Source organism: Pholcus phalangioides, unplaced genomic scaffold (assembly GCF_987345545.1).
Source record: "Pholcus phalangioides strain wild (caught in Gottingen) unplaced genomic scaffold, Ppha-v1.0 ptg000015l_1, whole genome shotgun sequence".
In the NCBI taxonomy this organism is placed as follows: domain Eukaryota; kingdom Metazoa; phylum Arthropoda; class Arachnida; order Araneae; family Pholcidae; genus Pholcus; species Pholcus phalangioides.
In genome coordinates, this window is record NW_028301608.1 from 110,441,556 (window position 1) to 110,460,364 (window position 18,809).

The following is an 18,809-nucleotide window of genomic DNA, read 5'->3' on the forward strand; positions in this document are numbered from 1 at the left end:
GGCGAATATCTTCCCTTTCCAGAAACTAGTTAACCGTATGTCTTATGTTGATGCACATTGTAGTCCATTAAAATAAAATCAGCAACAACTGCACCCGGAAAAGACAAACATAGGGTTCCAAGATGTCATTCCTATACCTGATAGTATCAGATCCTCTGGTAAAGACATGGAGATCTTTGGGCCCATCAAACATGATGCCTGCTATCAAGTCAAATGTTTCTCAAAGTGTGCATTGCTGTTCCTAAAGACACCAGAGATCCCTTGCTATTATTCGTGTTGGCAACAGAGGGACTGTATGGCCCCTTTATAGTTTGCCACTGGCGACAGGGGCTAGCCCTGGCTCATCGAGCAGGATGGGGGGTGCCCTGCACCCAAAGCCCTCCTATCATCAGCTCTCTTTGAGCCTCATCCACAAGAGGGAGAGAGTGGTCTTAGGTATCCTCCTTTCAAGGCACCCCCAGACCCCTCTCGGCTCTCGTCTACCCCAAACCTCTCTCAGGGGTGTCGTGGTGAGCTGGAGGTATTGATTTGTATGTCGGTTTTTATGCTTTGAAGTGCTTCTTTTATGTGGGGAAGTATCTACCATCCTATTTTGGAGAGCTGCAGGTGAACTGTATAGTGGACAAGGGACGAAAAGGTGACAAGTTTGAGAGATCCACTGCCTTAAGCGAATTATGTGTGGACCACAACAATAAACAGTCAAACCCTGTTATAGCACCCCCCCCCCCTTTTCAGCATCAGAAATTTTCAGTGAAAAACCTTCCATTTGCAGGGAGTTTGCATGAAATTACACAGGTTCAACCATGATTCAATATAATGCCAAACTTTTTATAGCTCCAGAATTCTGTGAAACAAATTGTGATGTTGGATTGGGGTTTGACTATTTTCTTTTTTTCAGTTTGCTCTAAAACAGGGCTTGGGAAATCACACAAAAAAAAAAAAAAAAAAATATCAGCGAAATTCCCAGAAGCTGAAAATTCCTTTTTCCTTAAAAAAACAACCCAAGTAATTTTTTTCATTCTCCTAGGCCTTGGTGACGTTTTCCCATGTTGGTGGAGATTCTTACATAGAAAGTGTTAAGCGACAATGCCAATGTTTTTAGTCGCCATGGTGACCTGGCTCCTGAAATTTGTCAAGCACTGGTCTAAAATAATGCAAAGATCTGCGCCCCCCCCCCTTCCTGAAAAATACTTGGAAAAGCCAAAAAATGCTCAGAAATATCTGAAAATGCCCTTGAATTCGTTAAGACAGTGAAAGCAAACCATTGGCTTAATTGTGATCAAGATGCTCGACGGACAACAAATACATAAAACCTCTTATAGACTATGCCTTATCTAGGAAGTGTTATTATACATGCTACTTATATTGTGAGATATTACTAGCTTATTAAGTCATAATTTTTACTCGCCTTGTGACAATCAACACTTGTAAACCAAGTTTCTTGTAAATGAAGTTACTCGTAATCCAAAGTTTTATTATTCATTTTGATTTTGTTAAGAAATTAAATGATGTTTGTGGTTCTCTGTTGATTTTCTTTGTTGTAGAATATGATTAAAGTTAATCATATATTTTCTGAAACTTTTCTGCAGGCTTGACATCTACCGAAAAATACCTAAAGATCTCACTCAACCAACATTCACTGGTGCAATAATCTCTGTATGCTGTTGTGTATTCATCGTAGCATTATTCTTCTCAGAGTTTTTGCATTTTATTTCAACAAATGTGTGAGTATTGTCTAACCATTTCTCTTTAGCTTGTTAATATTTTGCTAATTTTTCATTGTTATGTTAGAATAATACACAGTGATTCAAATACAAGGAAATAAATTGTGAAGTTAATTATTAACTTGGCACCTACACAAATTTGTTTTGGACCAAAATAAAACATCTGAAAAGATATATTTCATGAAAATTAACTAATCTATATATTTAATACCATAATCCTCAGAAAAAGGTAATGGTATCAGTCATTGGCGTACGCAAGGGGGGTTTGGGGTTCTAACCCCCCTCAAGTCAAGATTATAGTGTTATTTTTCCGGGAAAAACGTCAACCCCCCCCCCCCCCCCTGGGAAGAAAAAAAATTGAAGCCCCCTTTGAGGAAATTCTGTGTATGTCTGTGGTATCAGCACATTAGATAATGTTAGCCAAGTGATCTGATCAAATTCTGAATGGTTAGCATACAATTCAGTTTATATTTGGAAGTTATAAGATCTTGTTTATGAATAGCCATTGTTATGGTTTAAAAACTTTTGTGCTTTGGTAGACATTCGAAGAAATACTGTAACTTATTTTTTCCAGGCTTCTTGTACCCTTGTAAGTATATAATGAAAATATTCAAGGGTATAAAACAAATATTTAGACCAGGGCTTGACGAATTCTAGATGCCAAGTTGGCATGACAACTAGGAAATTGGTTTTGGCTGAAATTCTCTGTATGGCATTCGCAGGGCTGAAAAAATCTCCAAAACGTTATGTACCCTTCTTAAAATATGTTCCCAAATCAATAATGAATATGCCATCATTAGGCCGGTATTACACTATAAAAGTTTTTTCATAAGACTTGAGAAATATAATACTGACCTTAGGTACATAGTTTAAAAGAATACATGACCGGTGGAAATTTTTACATGGCTCGGGCAATAGATTTGGCCCAGCCCTGTTTGGAGTTGGTAAGGTAAATTAGAGAACAACACATCTTCCAGCATGGGGTTATGTCTCAAAAAAGTAAAATATTATTCAGGACCATTTTTCTTGAGAAACAAATCATGCTTGGCTCCTGAGAAATCTAGCTGGTTCCTAAATTTTTTTATGATTGCTCAAGCCCTATTTACTTATACTTCCTGCAAATGCTTTCAGCGTCATTGACTCATTGCCACTATATTTAATTTGATATATTTAAATAAGTTGGAGTTTGACAAAAATTTCTGGTTTAGTGAAAACTTGATTTGATCTATCAACTTTTGCATGTTCTGATTTTGGTAATTGGTGTGTAATGCCCCCAGTTATGAAAGATACATTTTTTTATTGTTATAAATTACATCAACACATGTAGTATATAATGTTTTATCAACACATTTTGCTTGCAGTCGTTGTTTAAGCATGCTAACACAACAGTTATTCGTATCACACGCAGAAGTTGCATTTATATTGTGTCATGTTTTTAACCTACATTTCATTATGTTCTTTTTGAATGTTTCATTTTTCCTAAATTTTCATTAAGACCAACTTTGCCAATTTTCAAGAGGCTTCCTCCCTCCCCTTGCATTTTCATCTGTGTACATTGAGAAGGGGGAGGGGGTACAAAACCTGTTCAGTCTGCTGGGCAGGTGCACGATACAAGCATTTCTTGTGGGCCCCAAAGCAGAATATGCTGAAATCTGTGGCATACGTCACAGAACATTCCATGCTACTGTAGAACGATCTGAAAAAACTTTAAAGAAAAATGTAGAAAACGATATTATGGGAATTTTTATTACACTAAACCACACATGTACGTCGTCCATATTCCTCTGTGGAACTTCTAACGAATTGGTGCATGTTGGAATATGCGTGTCCTTGTTGTGAACATAACGTGAAACTTATTTCTGTTTAATGCTTGTTATAGTGCTGCCATCTACCACATATTTTTCAAACTATGAGTGAAGTGTAATGTTTGAAGATTTTACCATTGTAGGCCTGTTGCTCTCTGTGGCGAGACTTTTTAATGGGGAGATCGGCTTGCATTCGCACCTCGAAATTGGGAACCACAAAAAAACCAACTTCAGTCGACCACCAGTGTGGCGACAGGGTTCGAATCCAGGACCTCGCTATGCGAGTCCATCACTATGACCACTTGACTGGAAGTTTTTTACTGCTGAACATTTGTAGTCAGCCGACGGCTTGTTGCATTATACTGCAAAACATTCTGCTTTGGGGCTTGTGGGTCACAAACTTGTGTGTGCATTGATACTTTTTTGAGGAACACCTTTTGTTGACTGGATAGAACCCCTTTTAGCTTCTGTATTTGGCCCAGAGATTGTTTGTATCCCTTGTGTGCATACTTCAAGAATGTATATATAAGTTGAGAAACACATATTTTGGGGGTTCAGTGGAATCTCGATTAATCAAGGCAATGGTGAAGAAGAGGGTCATGTAACCTATAATCAAAAACCAGAGTTAAACTGACACAAAAAATATAGTTGTAAAATAACAGTGATCACAAAATTTGAATAAAATATAAATTTTTGATTAAAAATAAGAGTGCATTTTGCTGTTTTAAAATGAATATCTGTGTCATCCTTGTGTATTGATTTCCTACCAATCCCAATTAGAATTAAGGAAAGCAAAAATTTATAAATAATTATTAAATTATTATAATTTATTAAAATAATTACATTATTATAATAGTTACATTGTTTTCACTATCACTTACCGTATATATATATATACCTTGTAAATATTCCCCTAGGGAACTTCTAACGAATTGGTGAGCATGCTGCATTGTGTGTCCTTAATGTATTTATAATGTCAGATTCATATGAGTGTTTTGTGTTTGAAAAGTGTTGCCACCTGTTTTCCATATTGGAAGTGACATTGTTACACTTCAAGCTGTATTTGATTTTCTGCCCAGCTGTATTTGATTGGGCCCAGTCAAAAATTTTCCCAACCTTCCCATTTAATTTTATCCTCCAAATTTGAACATCTGCCTACCTCTATATTCCCTAATAAACCAAACATTAATATGGGCATATATTTCATATTGGGAAGATCATAGTCTCCTTGCATGCCATCACCTGCGCTGATGATATCTCCGACAGTAGTGAAAGAAACGTATGCCACTAAGACCACTCACTCATGACATTGAACATTGAAAGACCGGATACACACTGGTTCACATCTCAGGGAGAAATAACAAAGTGTTTCCTGGAGCATGGGTGTGTTCAAAAATATATTAAATAACCAAAACAACATAACTGCCACTGACAAAGGCAACAAAAAGATAAAGTTATAAATTTGAAACAGTATAATCGTCAGTCTACTTGATCATAGCATTACAACCTGGAAGTTGTAAAAATCAAATTAATAATTGATAGTTTTCCTTTTGATTACCAAATACTCATACTTTACACTCAAAAATAATTGCGTGTAATAACTTTATGGTTAGTTCTCCACTTTTTGAAGCTTTGCAGTATTCTCTCTCTCATACACGGTTAATCCTCTCCCAAATGATGAAGGTTCTATCTTCAAAGCAGAATACAGTCAAACCTTGTTAATGAGTCACTCTCGGGAGAGCAAAAATATGACTTAGTAAGAGGAGTGTCTCGTTAAACGGAGTAAGCCATGGCTGTGCTAGTTCCTGCCTGAGGACAATTGGGACTTCCAAAAAGTGACCCGGTAAGCGGAGTGACGTGTTAACCGGGTGACGCACTAATGAGGTTTGACTGTATTTTGCATTATTCTGCAACAAGCCTCGATTGACTGAAAATGTTAGGTATTGCAAATTGCCATAAAAGTGTTTTCTACCCAGAGAGAGGGAAAAGGTGTTCTTTCTTTAAAATTCTTCCTAAGATTGCTCAGCAGCACTGATTGTTTTGTGACATACATTGCTATTTTTGGTTTATTCTCCTTTGGTGATCATATATTGTATATAAAAACAAGAACTTTGATACAGGAAAACTCATTGTAAAAAATAGTGATAATAAATGCATAAAATAATTATGTGCTTGCATAACAAAACTTCATTGTTTTTCAAACTTGCTAAGATGTGATGGCATCCCGTCATGGACTGCTTATCTAAAGCCTTTTTCATAGCAGCACGAGTTTAATTTTATGTAATTTTCTTTATTACGTTTTTTTCCCAAGAATGTTTTCCGCATATTAGATTCTGAAAACCATCACCTGCACTAAGTATTATTTATTCCATATTAAAAATCAATTATCAATTTATTGATTTATCATTTCTTTTATCAGAAATTTCTGTCCTAAGGTGTATATTTGATTGAAAATGAGAGAATAATTTTCAGTCTCTATTGCATGTAGTTACATGTAAAGTGGTCCTTACTTTTACTACAGTTCACAACCCCAGTCTATCACCATAGATATAATTCACCATTTATGGTTCACAATATTTGGCTTGTGTAAAAAAAGTATGGAAGAAAATTTTTTAGAGTGTGTAAGTAAACTTTGTGTTAATTTCCTAGACCGTGTTAACCGTGACACACCAGTTAACATAAGAGTGTGACCATCTTTGAAAATTGTGGAGAGTTCTAATCAAAGGAAAGCAGAGTTGTCCTTTGAGGATAGCTAAGATGTGGTGCTTGATCCCATTAACACTTTCAGGTCTAAGCCCGAGTCTGACTCGGGATGCTGTTTTTGTTCAAGGGAGCTAAGCCAGAGTCTGACTCGGGCTTAACTTTTAACTATAGTAGCTATAAAATGGCTGAATATATATGTCCCCAATGTTTTTAAACTTAATCTATAAATCCTATAGTTCCAAAAAATATATATATATGGCAGCAGCCAACGGATGTAGCTTGTAGTTTTATGAAATGATGTAGAAGTAAGTATAGTTAAAAAACATTTGTCTTCCTCTTCCTAGGTAAGGTAGCCATGTTTGTTGATGACAAAAAATAAATAATTGCTATATTATGAAAGAAAAGAGTTTGAAATTTCTAGCTAAAAAAACTGTTGAGATGTATTTCAAGTATTCTTAAAAAAGTCATGAAAAGTGCTAAAAACCCTCAGTCCATAGGGACAAACAGTCGAAATAGCTCAGACCCGAAAGTGTTAAAGTATTGTGTCTTGATTTGGCCATCACTCTCTTACCATTTCTTAAGATATGGGAGTAATAGCATTTTGTTTTTCATGAATTAGTGAGACAAAGATGCATGTGTATGGGTTTTCCCATCTTATGTTTGTTTTGCCATCTGGAAATAAGTTTGTTTTTTTTTCAAAAAAGGGAATCTTGTTTATGTCACCGTAAGCTTGAAATTGTGTCAGTTTATGACAATAAAGGGCTTGAAAAATTGAAAAAAAAGGTTGGGTACCAGCCATATTTCTTGTTAACCAAGAATCCTTCAACTCCCCCCCCCCCCCCACCACCGAATATTTATGAAATAATTTTTTTTTCTATTTTTATTAAACTTATTGTTGCATTTGTGAATGAGTAGAGACACGCTTGTATGAATTCCAAAATTTTTTGTTGTCCTTAGGCTCAAATTCAGTAATCTCAAAGTTTAAGCACTAATACCAATTTTATAATCACCATAGAGACTATTTTGTATATATATATATAATATATATAGCAAAACTGTAACTAAATAAGTGGGCATTCCATGATGAACTTTCTATTTTATGTGATAGGCTTACTCATTATTTGCACTTTTATTCTTTTTCTGAATAACGTTTGTTTAGAAGTAAATAATAGATTTTTTTCCCTTATCACATGAATCGAATTCAATCTACAAGAATATGAACGAAACAGATATTTTCTGGATATTATGCTGAGGTGAACTCGGAAAAAAAAGTCATCTTGTCTCTGCTGGGACACTCTCGAACCCAGGCCTTTTGGCATACCGGGCAAGTATGTTACCATTTACACCACTGGAGACACGACCCTGCTTTTCCTATTTCATGCACTGTGGCATCAGGTATTGAAGTAGAGGCACAGTAGCCTCTCTTAGCTTCAGGAAATGGCCCCAGGTGGGATGGTAGAGACAGATAGACGGCTTTGTTCTCAGCCCAAGATATCAAGGAAGCAGATATTTTCTGGATATTATGCTGAGATGAACTCTGAATGAAAAGTCATCTTGTCTCCACCGGACTCGAACCCAGGCCCTCTTGCATACCGGGAAGCATGCTACCATCTACACCACTGGAGACAACCCTGCTTGCCTTTGGTAGCATGCTTGCCTGATATGCAAGAGGACCTGGGTTCCAGTCCCACTGGAGACAATATGACTTTTCTTTCTGACCTCAGCATAATATCTAGAAAATATTTGTTTCCTTGATATCTTGGGTTGAGAAAAAAGACGTCTATTTCTCTCTACCATCACCTGGGGCCATTTCCTGAAGCTAAGAGAGGCCTACTGTGCCTCCACTTCAGTACCTCGCATCACAATGTGTGAAATAAAAAAAAGCAGGGTTGTGTCTCCAGTGGCGTAGATAGTAGCATGCTTGCCCGATTGAGAGGGCTTGGGTTTGAGTCCTAGCACAGATAAGATAACTTTTCTTTCAGAGTTCACCTCAGCATAATATCCAGAAAATGTTTCCTTGATACCTTGGGCTGAGAAAAAAGCCATCTATCTCTTTGCATAAGAATAGTTTATCAAATGAAATCTCTTATAGGTAATTAATAACCAACTAACAATATGTAGTTCCTTTTTTTAAGGGTGCTTTTCAAAAAAGATTCCTCCTTATATAGTACCCATGGCTCATAAAATCACTGATTTTATAAAAACGAATTGCTCAACTGGAATCAAATCCGTACTAATTGCATTATAAAATCTCCACTTATAGAAATAAAAATTTTAAATGAATTTTATTTATTAAAAAAAACTATAAAACTCAAAATGAAATTTGACCTTTTAAAATATTCTGTCTTAATTTTAGTACCCGGACTTAATTTGGAATTGTTTTGACTCGGCATTCAACAAAAAAAAGAGAAAAAAGGAAGAGTCAAAAGGTGGGAGGTGGTGAAATAGTCTGGGGACCTGAAAAGAAAAGCAGCTTGAATGAAAACAAAAAAAAGAGAAAAAGGAAGAGTCAAAAGGTGGGAGGTGGCGAAATAGTCTGGGGACCTGAAAAGAAAAGCAGCTTGAATGAAAAGGTGGAGTTGTATTTGTGTGTGAAGAATTAGTTGACTTTCAGATAGTCAAAACTGGTTATCAGGAGGGGTTGGAAACTAAATAAAAGTTTTATAAGTAAATGGTGATTCATTTAATGCAATGTTCGAGAGCAAGCATCATGTCTAATAGAAAATATTTAAATGTGGGAGATAATAAACAAGGAGTTGCGAAAATGTAGTCAGCAAGAAACTGCCTCACAATTGGGCATATCTCAACAGCAATGTTCAATATTTTGAAACGAAGACAAACAATTTTGGATTCTGTGAAGGAGTGTAAAAAATCAAGGGAGCATCTGAGCCATCTTCAACTGATGCGTGAAAATATTTGCTTATTCTTAGACAAACGTTGGTGCAAAAGGGAGAAAATAAGGAACATTAAAGCTAATATCATTAGGTGGATTAATGGAGCTAATATTATTGAAACATTATAGCAAACATTAACTTTCTATAAATTTCCAAATGATATTGAGAAAATAATAAGACTCAGCAAAACAGAATAATCCATGTCAATACTTCAAGAAAATGTATGCATAATTTTTCTTTAGAATATTAGCACATATGGTATACTGTGTTTTTTGTACAAGAGCTATTCGTGAAGAGTAATGTATATGTACAGAGGTTTTTAACAGCTGGCTGATGCGAAGATATATTTTGGAAAAAAAGAAAATTCAATTTCCCTGCGGGGAATCAAACCCACGTCCTTTCACTTTCTGGGTGAACGCTTTAGAGCTTGTGTACACTGAACCGGGCCGTACATTGGCAGTCTGACCTAACTCAGGCCAAAGCTCGCAATTTCTGACAATGCCACCAGATGGCGACTTATCCGAGGATGATGTCACTCTCCGCTATCCATACAAAGGTTAGGAACTTTCCCTCAGGGGTAGTTGAATTTTCTCTCTCCAAAATGTAATCTTCGCATCAGCCAGCTGTTAAAAACCTTTGTATGGATAGCGGAAAGTGACATCATCCTCGGATAATGTATGTGTTATTTTACTTAATTAAATTAGTAATTAATTCGGTTGTTAATTTTATCAGCGTAGAATACATCATATTTTTAATTCATGGTATTTCCTTTCAAAAATATACATTTTCAAATTTTGGTTTTCAATTCGCCACCTATCAAAACCAGTCACCTAATAAAATCAAAATTTTCAGGATAAGGGTAATTTTAACCATATGGTACATGAATTTGTTCTTTCTGGTGTAGATCTCTACTCTGCTGAAGCTCTTCTGCCAATAAATTTTTTAAATGAAATATTGGGATTTGGTTAAGACATTCTTCATCTCTCTCTATGGAAATTTTTGTGAGTAACCATATAATTATGAATATCTCTCAGAAATGTAGCAATTATAGTCTCAGTATGCTCATTTTCTTTTATTATTATTGAAAACTGATTTTGCACACTTGAACTGCAAAATCAGGTTTTTTTTGTTTTAGTTAATGTGTATACGTGCTATCAATAAACATTTTAAGTATGAACCATATATATATATATATATATATATATATATATATATATATATATATATATATATATATATATATATATATATATATATATATATAGTGGTTTTGGTTGGGAAAAGCAACATTAAGAAACTATATTTCTTTATAGTACATATGTGTTATTTGTGACTTGAACAGCTGCATTGATGTTGCACAAATACGTATGTCAACTCAGCTGTAGACAAATGAGGTTTTCACTTCCTTCTATGAGATGAGCTCTTTTCATTTTTGGTCATTTAACAAGCAACTTTGTCAATGGTGGTCTTTCTGCTCTTCTCCCCCCCCCCCCACCTCATACTCTTCCATCCTATAGATTTTTTATGCAGAGTATATCAGTCCTTAAGTCTCCAACAAGGGCATAAAAGAAATATATTTTTCTTTTAACCTTCTCGTGTCTTTTTAAATTGAAACAGTGAAGAGGTCTCAAAAGTTTCGATAAAGGAAGCCAGCCTATAATTTTATTTTCAACTAGGGATCCATCAAATTTCATTCTGACCTGAATCAATTTCAAATGCCGATTTGCTTGCAAGCTTTTTATTGTCCAGAAAATCATTGATTTATTTAATGTTAAAGGCGCTATTGATCTTGATCTCAGAAACTCTAGCATTCGTTAAATATCAGTACACCATAATATTCATATAACGATAACATAACATATTTGAAATTTATTGTTGATGGGGACTCTTTCAGTTCTACTCTTGTAGGTTTTCCATGTCGCGTGGGAAGTGCAATGCCCTTTCCATTACTATTATTTCATTTTATTTTATGTATAAGCAGAGGGAAGACCTTCATCCAAAATTGCTAACCATTTTTTGTACTTTAAAAAAAGTTCAATGGATCTCAGATCTTTTCAGAAAACATTCCTATTGTTGCGTGGGAATCAAATCTATTTTTACGTCTCGAATGAAATTATTTTTCCTAGAGTTCTTTCAGCTTCCCTCTCAGCCATGCTACCTTAAAATCTTTATTAAATTTCCACCAATCTTTTTTTTGCTTTATTGGATTACCGCGTGGAGAACCGGAAGTTCTGGCGGTAATAATAATGGTATATATAAGCGAACAGAGGGAGTGTCACCCACACTTCCGGTCGGTGGGATTCCCAATCAATTTTTCTTCCCTTATTGGAAAATGACAGAAGATTGTGCCATCCTCACACAAAGACGCGAAACGTTTCCATCGATTTAATGAGTATAACCTTGGAGGTGCCTTCTCCCTCTGAACAGGCAAGAAAGCCGCAGGTGCGAGTGTTCGGGCCGAAAAATGTAGGTGGGTAAGAAATGGAAATGCTTCTCAGCCTGAAGTGGGCGCATTTCTATTGAGAGCAAAATAAAATATAATAAAACACAAAGAAAATAATACCATCAGTAGAGTGATACTTGTGGGCGATTGACAGATCTGCATTTTATAAGTTGTTAGTTCTGGTACATCACCTTAACTTATTTTGGGCAGTAAATAATGTGAGGTATTCACCCCAGTCAGTTGGGGAATTTTAATGAATTTAGTTGTTTGCGTACGAACATGCTCTAATGAATTGACTTTCTTGGTGTCTCGTCATTTTAACATGGATTTTAGCTCATGCTTTGTTACCCCACGACCTAAAAATAATGAAACGCTTGGAATGAAATTCTTCCCTCTCCCTCCTCACTTAACCGGAATGCTGTATCCATGTTAAGGTAAATGTTTTTAAATCCGGTTGTTATGCATAATCGCAGACCATTTTGGTAAGTTTGGTAAATTTATCACTTTCACCGGAGATTACGCATATATAATACCCAAGCGTGATCGGTAAACATAAATCGTACTAAATTCATTACATTTGCCGGTTATTATGCATAATCGCAATTTCATATCGGTAAATATAAATCGGTTTCATTTGCTGTGATAAGATGTATTATTTAGAGTGAGCGCCGGATATAATGAACTCGATTTAATGAATTTTTTCGAACATCCCCGAAATAACCCCTATAATTGAATCCTATTTGACGAATTCTAAAATCGGACCTCGATATGACGAAATCCCATTCAACAAATTTTACGATCGTGCCCCGATACAACTACTTTCATTTGACAATTTCTTCGATTTAATGAATTTTTACTAGTTTTTGTGCGTGTATAATCAGACGGCAAGATAATGAACGGATTTTTTATAACGTGTATTTAACGGTTTTCACAATTGTTCCCCGATATAACAATGTTCGATTTAAGGAATATATAGAAGTTCCAGCGAAAATTTGTTAATCGCAACTCCTTATAACGGTCTTCCTCGATTTAACAAATAAAAATTTTGGTTTTATCGGATTCATTAAATCGGGGTAAGTCAAACATAATAAAATGGAACTTTTTGAATGGAAGGGGAATTTTTATTCACTGATAAAAGCGGTAAGTTTCAAAATTTAACTAGGTACGCTTGGGTATGTACCCGTAAAAGTGATAATTTTTTTAACATTTATATGTATATCAAACTTACCAATGACTCTTGGGAATTATGCATAATCGCCGACAGAAAGTGATAAATTTATCAAACTTACCGAAACAGTTGTTGATTATGCATAATAACAGATTTATCTCATTTACTGTAAACTCCATACATACAGATTCCAGTTAACAAGTAAATTTTTTTTGTGTGTTCTTTCAGTTCAGCAAATGGAAAGCTGAATTAATTTCGAATAAACATGTTTTACGTTTCGAACGCTCATAATTTTGTATATCGTGTTTGGTGACATGGCTCCCACAAAGGGTGGTGCTGATAAAACTCCAGCCCGGGGCTCAGGATGATTCTTTTGTTTTTCACATAGTAAATTCACCAGCCGTAAGAAGTCTGGCCTGGGGACCCGCCAAAAATACAGCTTAGAATTAGAGGCCTTGCTGCGTAATGTGGGTAGGGAGCCATGCGTTTGTCCATTTCCGGCATGCCGTAATATTAATTTTCAAAGAATTCATGTGCTACTTGCGTATCGTGTTGATTAGGTGTCCCCAAGCCAAAAAAAAATTGGCAAAATTTTGATACATTTCAGATAAAACGATCATGTAGAATTTTAAAGATTTGTTTCCCAGGATTTTAATACGTAATTTTCGAAATGAGATAGATCAATAGGAAACGTTGCATGGAAGTTATTCTGCTGTTATCTCAACTTTTTTACAGACTTTGATGTCAAATGAAGAAAAAAAAAATCTCCACATTTTAAAAATATTTTAGAAAACATTTCTTAGTGTTCTGGATAGGAAAAAAAGAAAAGAGAAAAACGTTTTTATGTGATTAGTAAATTGCTAATGAAAGCCGTTTGATTTGCTGTCCTTTCCTTTTATACTATTATTCATGGAATGACCCACTTCCGGATATTTCTCACGTTTTAGTACCCTGCTTGTAGAACCCACTGGAAGCTAATATCACACTCATACGCGTATCATGTACAGAAAGATGTATTACTCAGATAGAACCGATTTTTAATGACATTTTTCCTGCGGACGCGAAGCTTTTTCCTGCTCATCTCCCATCAGTTTCCGCTGAGAGAGTTTTCAGTCGTGTATATCCTGACCGTTTACAAAAGCTTACTGGGTAAACCAGGAAGCACCCCTCCTCTTATAATAATTTTCGTTTTAGAATGAGGGTTCCCACCTCACTTTCCGCCGAATTATGTCATCATCCGCAATAAGTTTATCATTCCGAGTAGCTTCCGAGTAATATCGTTGCCGCGGAGTTAACTACGTGATTGTAATATTACGATATTAATGAACTTGAAATTTCACATATTCTATGTATTATGATGTATCCTCTTCAAACCTGAGCCAAAACTAATTATGAAAAAAGTTTTTTTGGTTGATTTGTGTTTGTTTATTTGTGTATGTCAAAATTGAAGAATTTTTTTAAATTAATAAATTAAAATTAATTTCTGTCGATAGCTTTGCTTGGACCATTTGAGTTAAGTATACATTACCTTTGGAGCGAAGAAGTTATACTAATATGAAATTCTTTTTAAGAGGTGTTCAAGGATAGAATTTAGACAGTTATGGGCCACCTAAATAAACCAATTTAATAACCCTTACAGCGGCAACCCCGAGATATCTCTTAACTTGATCCGCTTTTATTCCGACGATTCTAATATCTCGGGTTGTTAATACCCTCTCATTTCGGCAGTGACTAGTCCAGATACCGTTGTAAAATTTTCTTCTCCTGATAACATTTTGTTCTCTCTTCCCCCCCCCCCCGTCTTGTCAATCAACTGCCATTGGGAGGAGTCAGCTTTTATTCAAAGTCTGATAACAGAAGGAGAAAGAAAGGGTATTTTTTCTTTCCCTTCGAGGTAGTATACGATTATTCTTACATCATAAATAACAAAAAACGGTAGTTTTTATTATTATTTTGTATTGGGGAAAAATCAAATAAAAATTTACTCAATCAATCAAAAAAAATTCTTGAAAATAGGTGGCAATTTCTAGAAGATTTAGGGATATCCACTGTGGTAGTTATAAAACGAATCAAGAAGATTTTAGAAACCGCTTAAAGGGTTAAGTCACTATTTCACTTTATCTCCCCCCCCCCCTTTTTTTAAAGTAGAAAATTACAGCATTGTAATGCATTTGATATACTGTAGTTACTTTTCCGCTATATAGGATGTCAACTTTAATCGTTTTCAAATAGCCAATGCCTTAACCACATTAATCTTAGAGGAAACTTCGAAGCACAAATAAAAAAATATTTCAAGTCAAGTGTAAGTCACCCTTCATCCTAGAAGCATTCAAGTTAAAAAAAAAAAATGCTCCTCGAAAAGTTACACAATTTGAATTTTTATCCAATCTCCGGGTTCTGTAAGTCAGTGGTTCTCAATCTTTGCGAGCCTGCGGCCCGGTTTCATTAATTTTTCTGAGTGGAAGTTCCGGTCAAACACACGACCAACGGATAATGAATGAGGAAAAATGAAACGGCTAATCACTGGCGGCCCGAATGTATTAATGATGTCAGGGCCCGAATGTGTGAATGATGTCGGGGCCCGGTGGTTGAGAAATACTGCTATAAGTCATAGTAAATTTTTTCCCCATTCAATTGAATTTGTGAACCTAAAAACCCGATATTTTCTGACCACGACTGGCCAGTTTACAGCTAATTAAAATTAGACGCATTTTTTATATTAAATATGCGGTTCATACTCAAAATTCTTTGAGAAACAGATTTTGACTAATAATAAACGCACCAATGCTACCCAAAATAAGTTACCAAAATATGATAATTCATTAAATATCAATTCATATCAAAATTCTCCCTATTGATAGGTCCTCTATAGAGCTACTTTAGTGAAGTCTAAATATTCCGCGGACCCTTCAAGTGATCTGGAAATGTGTCGGGCAGCTCAAGTGTTTTAGAAATGTGACGCGTTGGGCCGCTCGTCACTCAAGTGATCCGTAATTATATGCCGAGGATCACTTAAGTAATCAGGAAATGCTCCGCGGATCACTTAAGTAATCAGGAAATGCTCCGCGGATCACTTAAGTAATCTGGGAATGATCCACGGGTAGCTTGAGTGATATAGAACTGCGCCGCGGGCCACTGAAGTGCTCTAAAACTGTGCCACGTGTCACTTAAAAGGATCTCTAAATGTGCCACGGACCGCTTAACTGTTCTGGAACTGTACCGTGGGTCACCCAACTGAACTGTAAATATGCCATGGGCCTACTTGAGTGGTCTGAAAATGTGCCACGGGCCTACTTGAGTGATATGAAAATGTGCCACGGGCCTGCTTGAGTGATCTGAAAATGTGCCACGGACCGCTTAAATGCTCAGGAATTATGCCACTGGTCACTTTAGTCCCGTTTACATGTGCTAATATTGCGGTAGCATTGGGAGTTCTAGCACCCGCTTGACGACTTTTTTCCTCCGTAAGATAAGAAATGGAGAGCAGTGCATTGGTGAAAATTCTTGAAGCGGGTTTTAAACCCGCTTTTTCTATTTCCAATGTAAACGGGGCTTTAAGCGATCTGTTAAGGCCCCTTTCACACGGAGCGGATGCGGATGCGGGTCCGCATACCCTTTCAAACGAGCACTGAAGATGCGGACGAATCGCCCGCATCTTTAGTTCGAAATTCGCGCATAAAAACTATTTTTTCGCAATTTTTGTAATTATTTTTCTCCTTCACCCCTGATTCAGTGCCCATAGGCAGCCTAGAGGCATTCTTTGGTGGTTTTTATCATTGAGCCTAAAGATGCCTCCATTCCGATCCTCACAAGCAGTCGATGGGAGAAAATATCTTAAAATATTTTCAAAAAATTTTGAAAAAAAATGTCTTTTCGGAAAAATATGAAAGAAAATTCCAAAAACACATCCAATGTTCGAAAAATCCAATCCAAAAACATCCAAAACATTCGATGTTCCAAAAAAAAAAAAAAAAAATTCAGCAAATATCAAAGAATTTGCAAGTATAAAAAAAGGGAGGGGTTGGGACTTTCAAAATGTCTGTGCTTAGAAATATTCACATCACGATTCTGTCTTAGGCCGGGATTACACTATAAAAGTTTTGTAAAAGCTCTTTGATAAAAGGTGAAAAATTCAACCATTAAGATCACCGGTTGCATTTGCTTGAATGCAACCGATGCGCCTATTGGTTGAATTTTTCAACTTTTATAAAAGATCTTTTACAAAACTTTATAGTATAATCCCGGCCTCAAGTACGGATTACACTATAAAAATTTTATAATAATTCTTTTAAAAAAGCAACTAATAAATTTATCGGTTGCACTTGCAATTTATTAGTTGCTTTTTTTCAAGTTTTATAAAATAACTTTCATAAACCTTTTAGAGTGAAATCCCATCCTTAGATTAGTCACTTCTGAAATATAAAATTTCATTTTTTCAGTTTATAGACTGAATATTGAGTAAAATAAACTTGTAGGTATCGGGGGAACCACCAAAAATATTCAAGTGCTAGGGTCTTCAAACGTCTTAATCCGGCCCTGAGTGAACACCGTACGTGGATAACGTTGTTTAATAAAAGTATTTTTTTTTAAAGTTTAAAAAAATTGAAAGACTAAAAATTTAAAAAAATAATAAATATTTAAAAGAATATTTCAAATATTTATAATTTTTTAAATAATTTTAAAAATTTAAAAAGAAAAAAATTAAAATTTTTAAATTAAATTTAAAAGTTATTAAAGTATTTAGTCAATTAAATATTCGTAATGAACAGAACGGCTTATAATTTTGGTCCCGTCAGTGGCCCTTGTTGACAGGTTTTATTGTATAAAATTGTGAAATATGGACAAAAGGCAGTTGAAGTTGCTATATCTCAATCTCAGAAGGAAACGAAGGGATACACGTATGTAGGTACATTATATTAATGAGCAGGGACCATCATATGGTGTTTTTAAGGGTATTTATGGCAAATAATTAAAAAAATTCCGTGAAAAATCACCTTCAAAAAGTAGCCAAAGATGCGGACGAATTCGCTCCGCATCGTCTGAATAGCCCCGAATAAACCTATTGTCAAAACTTCTATGTGCGGATGCGGAGCCCGCACTTAGGTTTTGACACATGCGGACGACGTCCGGACCCGCATGAACATTTCCTAGGTGCGGAGATTTTTCGGCTCGTCTGAAAGGCGCAGTATATTCCAATTGTTAAAACTTCTTCCGGACCCGCATCCGCTCCGTGTGAAAGGGCCCTAATGCGCCGCTTAGTTCATTTTTACAAAATTGTGTTTGAGGTGGTGGGACACATCAGATAACCCCGAGAGCTATGTGTTTAGCATGTATGGCTTAGAGCAGCGTTTCTAAATTGCCGTTTCGCTTCGCGGCCCGGTACCGGGCCGTGAGTGATTTATATATCCCCATTCGTTTTCCATTAGTCATGTTTATGACCGGGCGTTCTACTCATAAAAAAAAAAAAAATCCTCCCTATAAGAAATATAGTAAATACGAACTTCGGGGTTAGCTTTCATCAGAGTGCAGCACTTGAAACTTTGGGGTTTTTTTTTAAGATGGCTTCCAGGGAAGAAAGTGCATTTAGGAAAAATGTGATTTATTACATAAAATTTTGCAATAAATTGTTTGTGAAGATGAATATACCCTGCATCATTTTCGCTGAAAAAAATTGAACAAAATGCATTTCTTCACAAAAAAATTGAAAAAAAATAAGGATTTCATGACATTTATGTTTTTTAATGTATTTTTCGAGTATAAAAAATGCAAAAACGTTTTGAAAATTCCAAAAAATGAATACTCTTATCTGAAAGGGATAAGGAAATATTACTTTTTATGCGATGGCATAAATAGAAGGTTAGCAACTTAAGCATGCCCAAAATGTAAAGAGGTAAGAATTATAAGTATTGTATTTTTGTATTTTGACGTGTATAAGGAATCTCTTTTTGCGACAAATTGGCGTCCAAAAATAGGTTTATTATACTGTATATGGATAGTATTATAACAAATTACTCGATTTCTCGAAAAACTAATTTTCATAACTTACATCGCAAGCCACGCGAGAACTAGTTC

General features: G+C 35.6%; 1 protein-coding gene across 3 annotated transcripts in view; it reads left to right on the forward strand.

Annotated features, from left to right (window-relative positions):
• Positions 1–18,809, forward strand: part of LOC149077572 (endoplasmic reticulum-Golgi intermediate compartment protein 1-like) — a 50,933-nt gene that overhangs the window by 3,009 nt on the left and 29,115 nt on the right. For 2 of the 3 annotated variants that reach the window (XM_089245141.1, XM_089245140.1), the window contains exon 2: positions 1,590–1,724. In XM_089245141.1, coding sequence (XP_089101267.1) covers positions 1,590–1,724 — 135 coding nt within the window. Of the gene's footprint in view, positions 1–1,589; positions 1,725–9,686; positions 9,802–18,809 lie in introns of those variants that run through there. The other variant, XM_089245142.1, reaches the window with a different exon arrangement.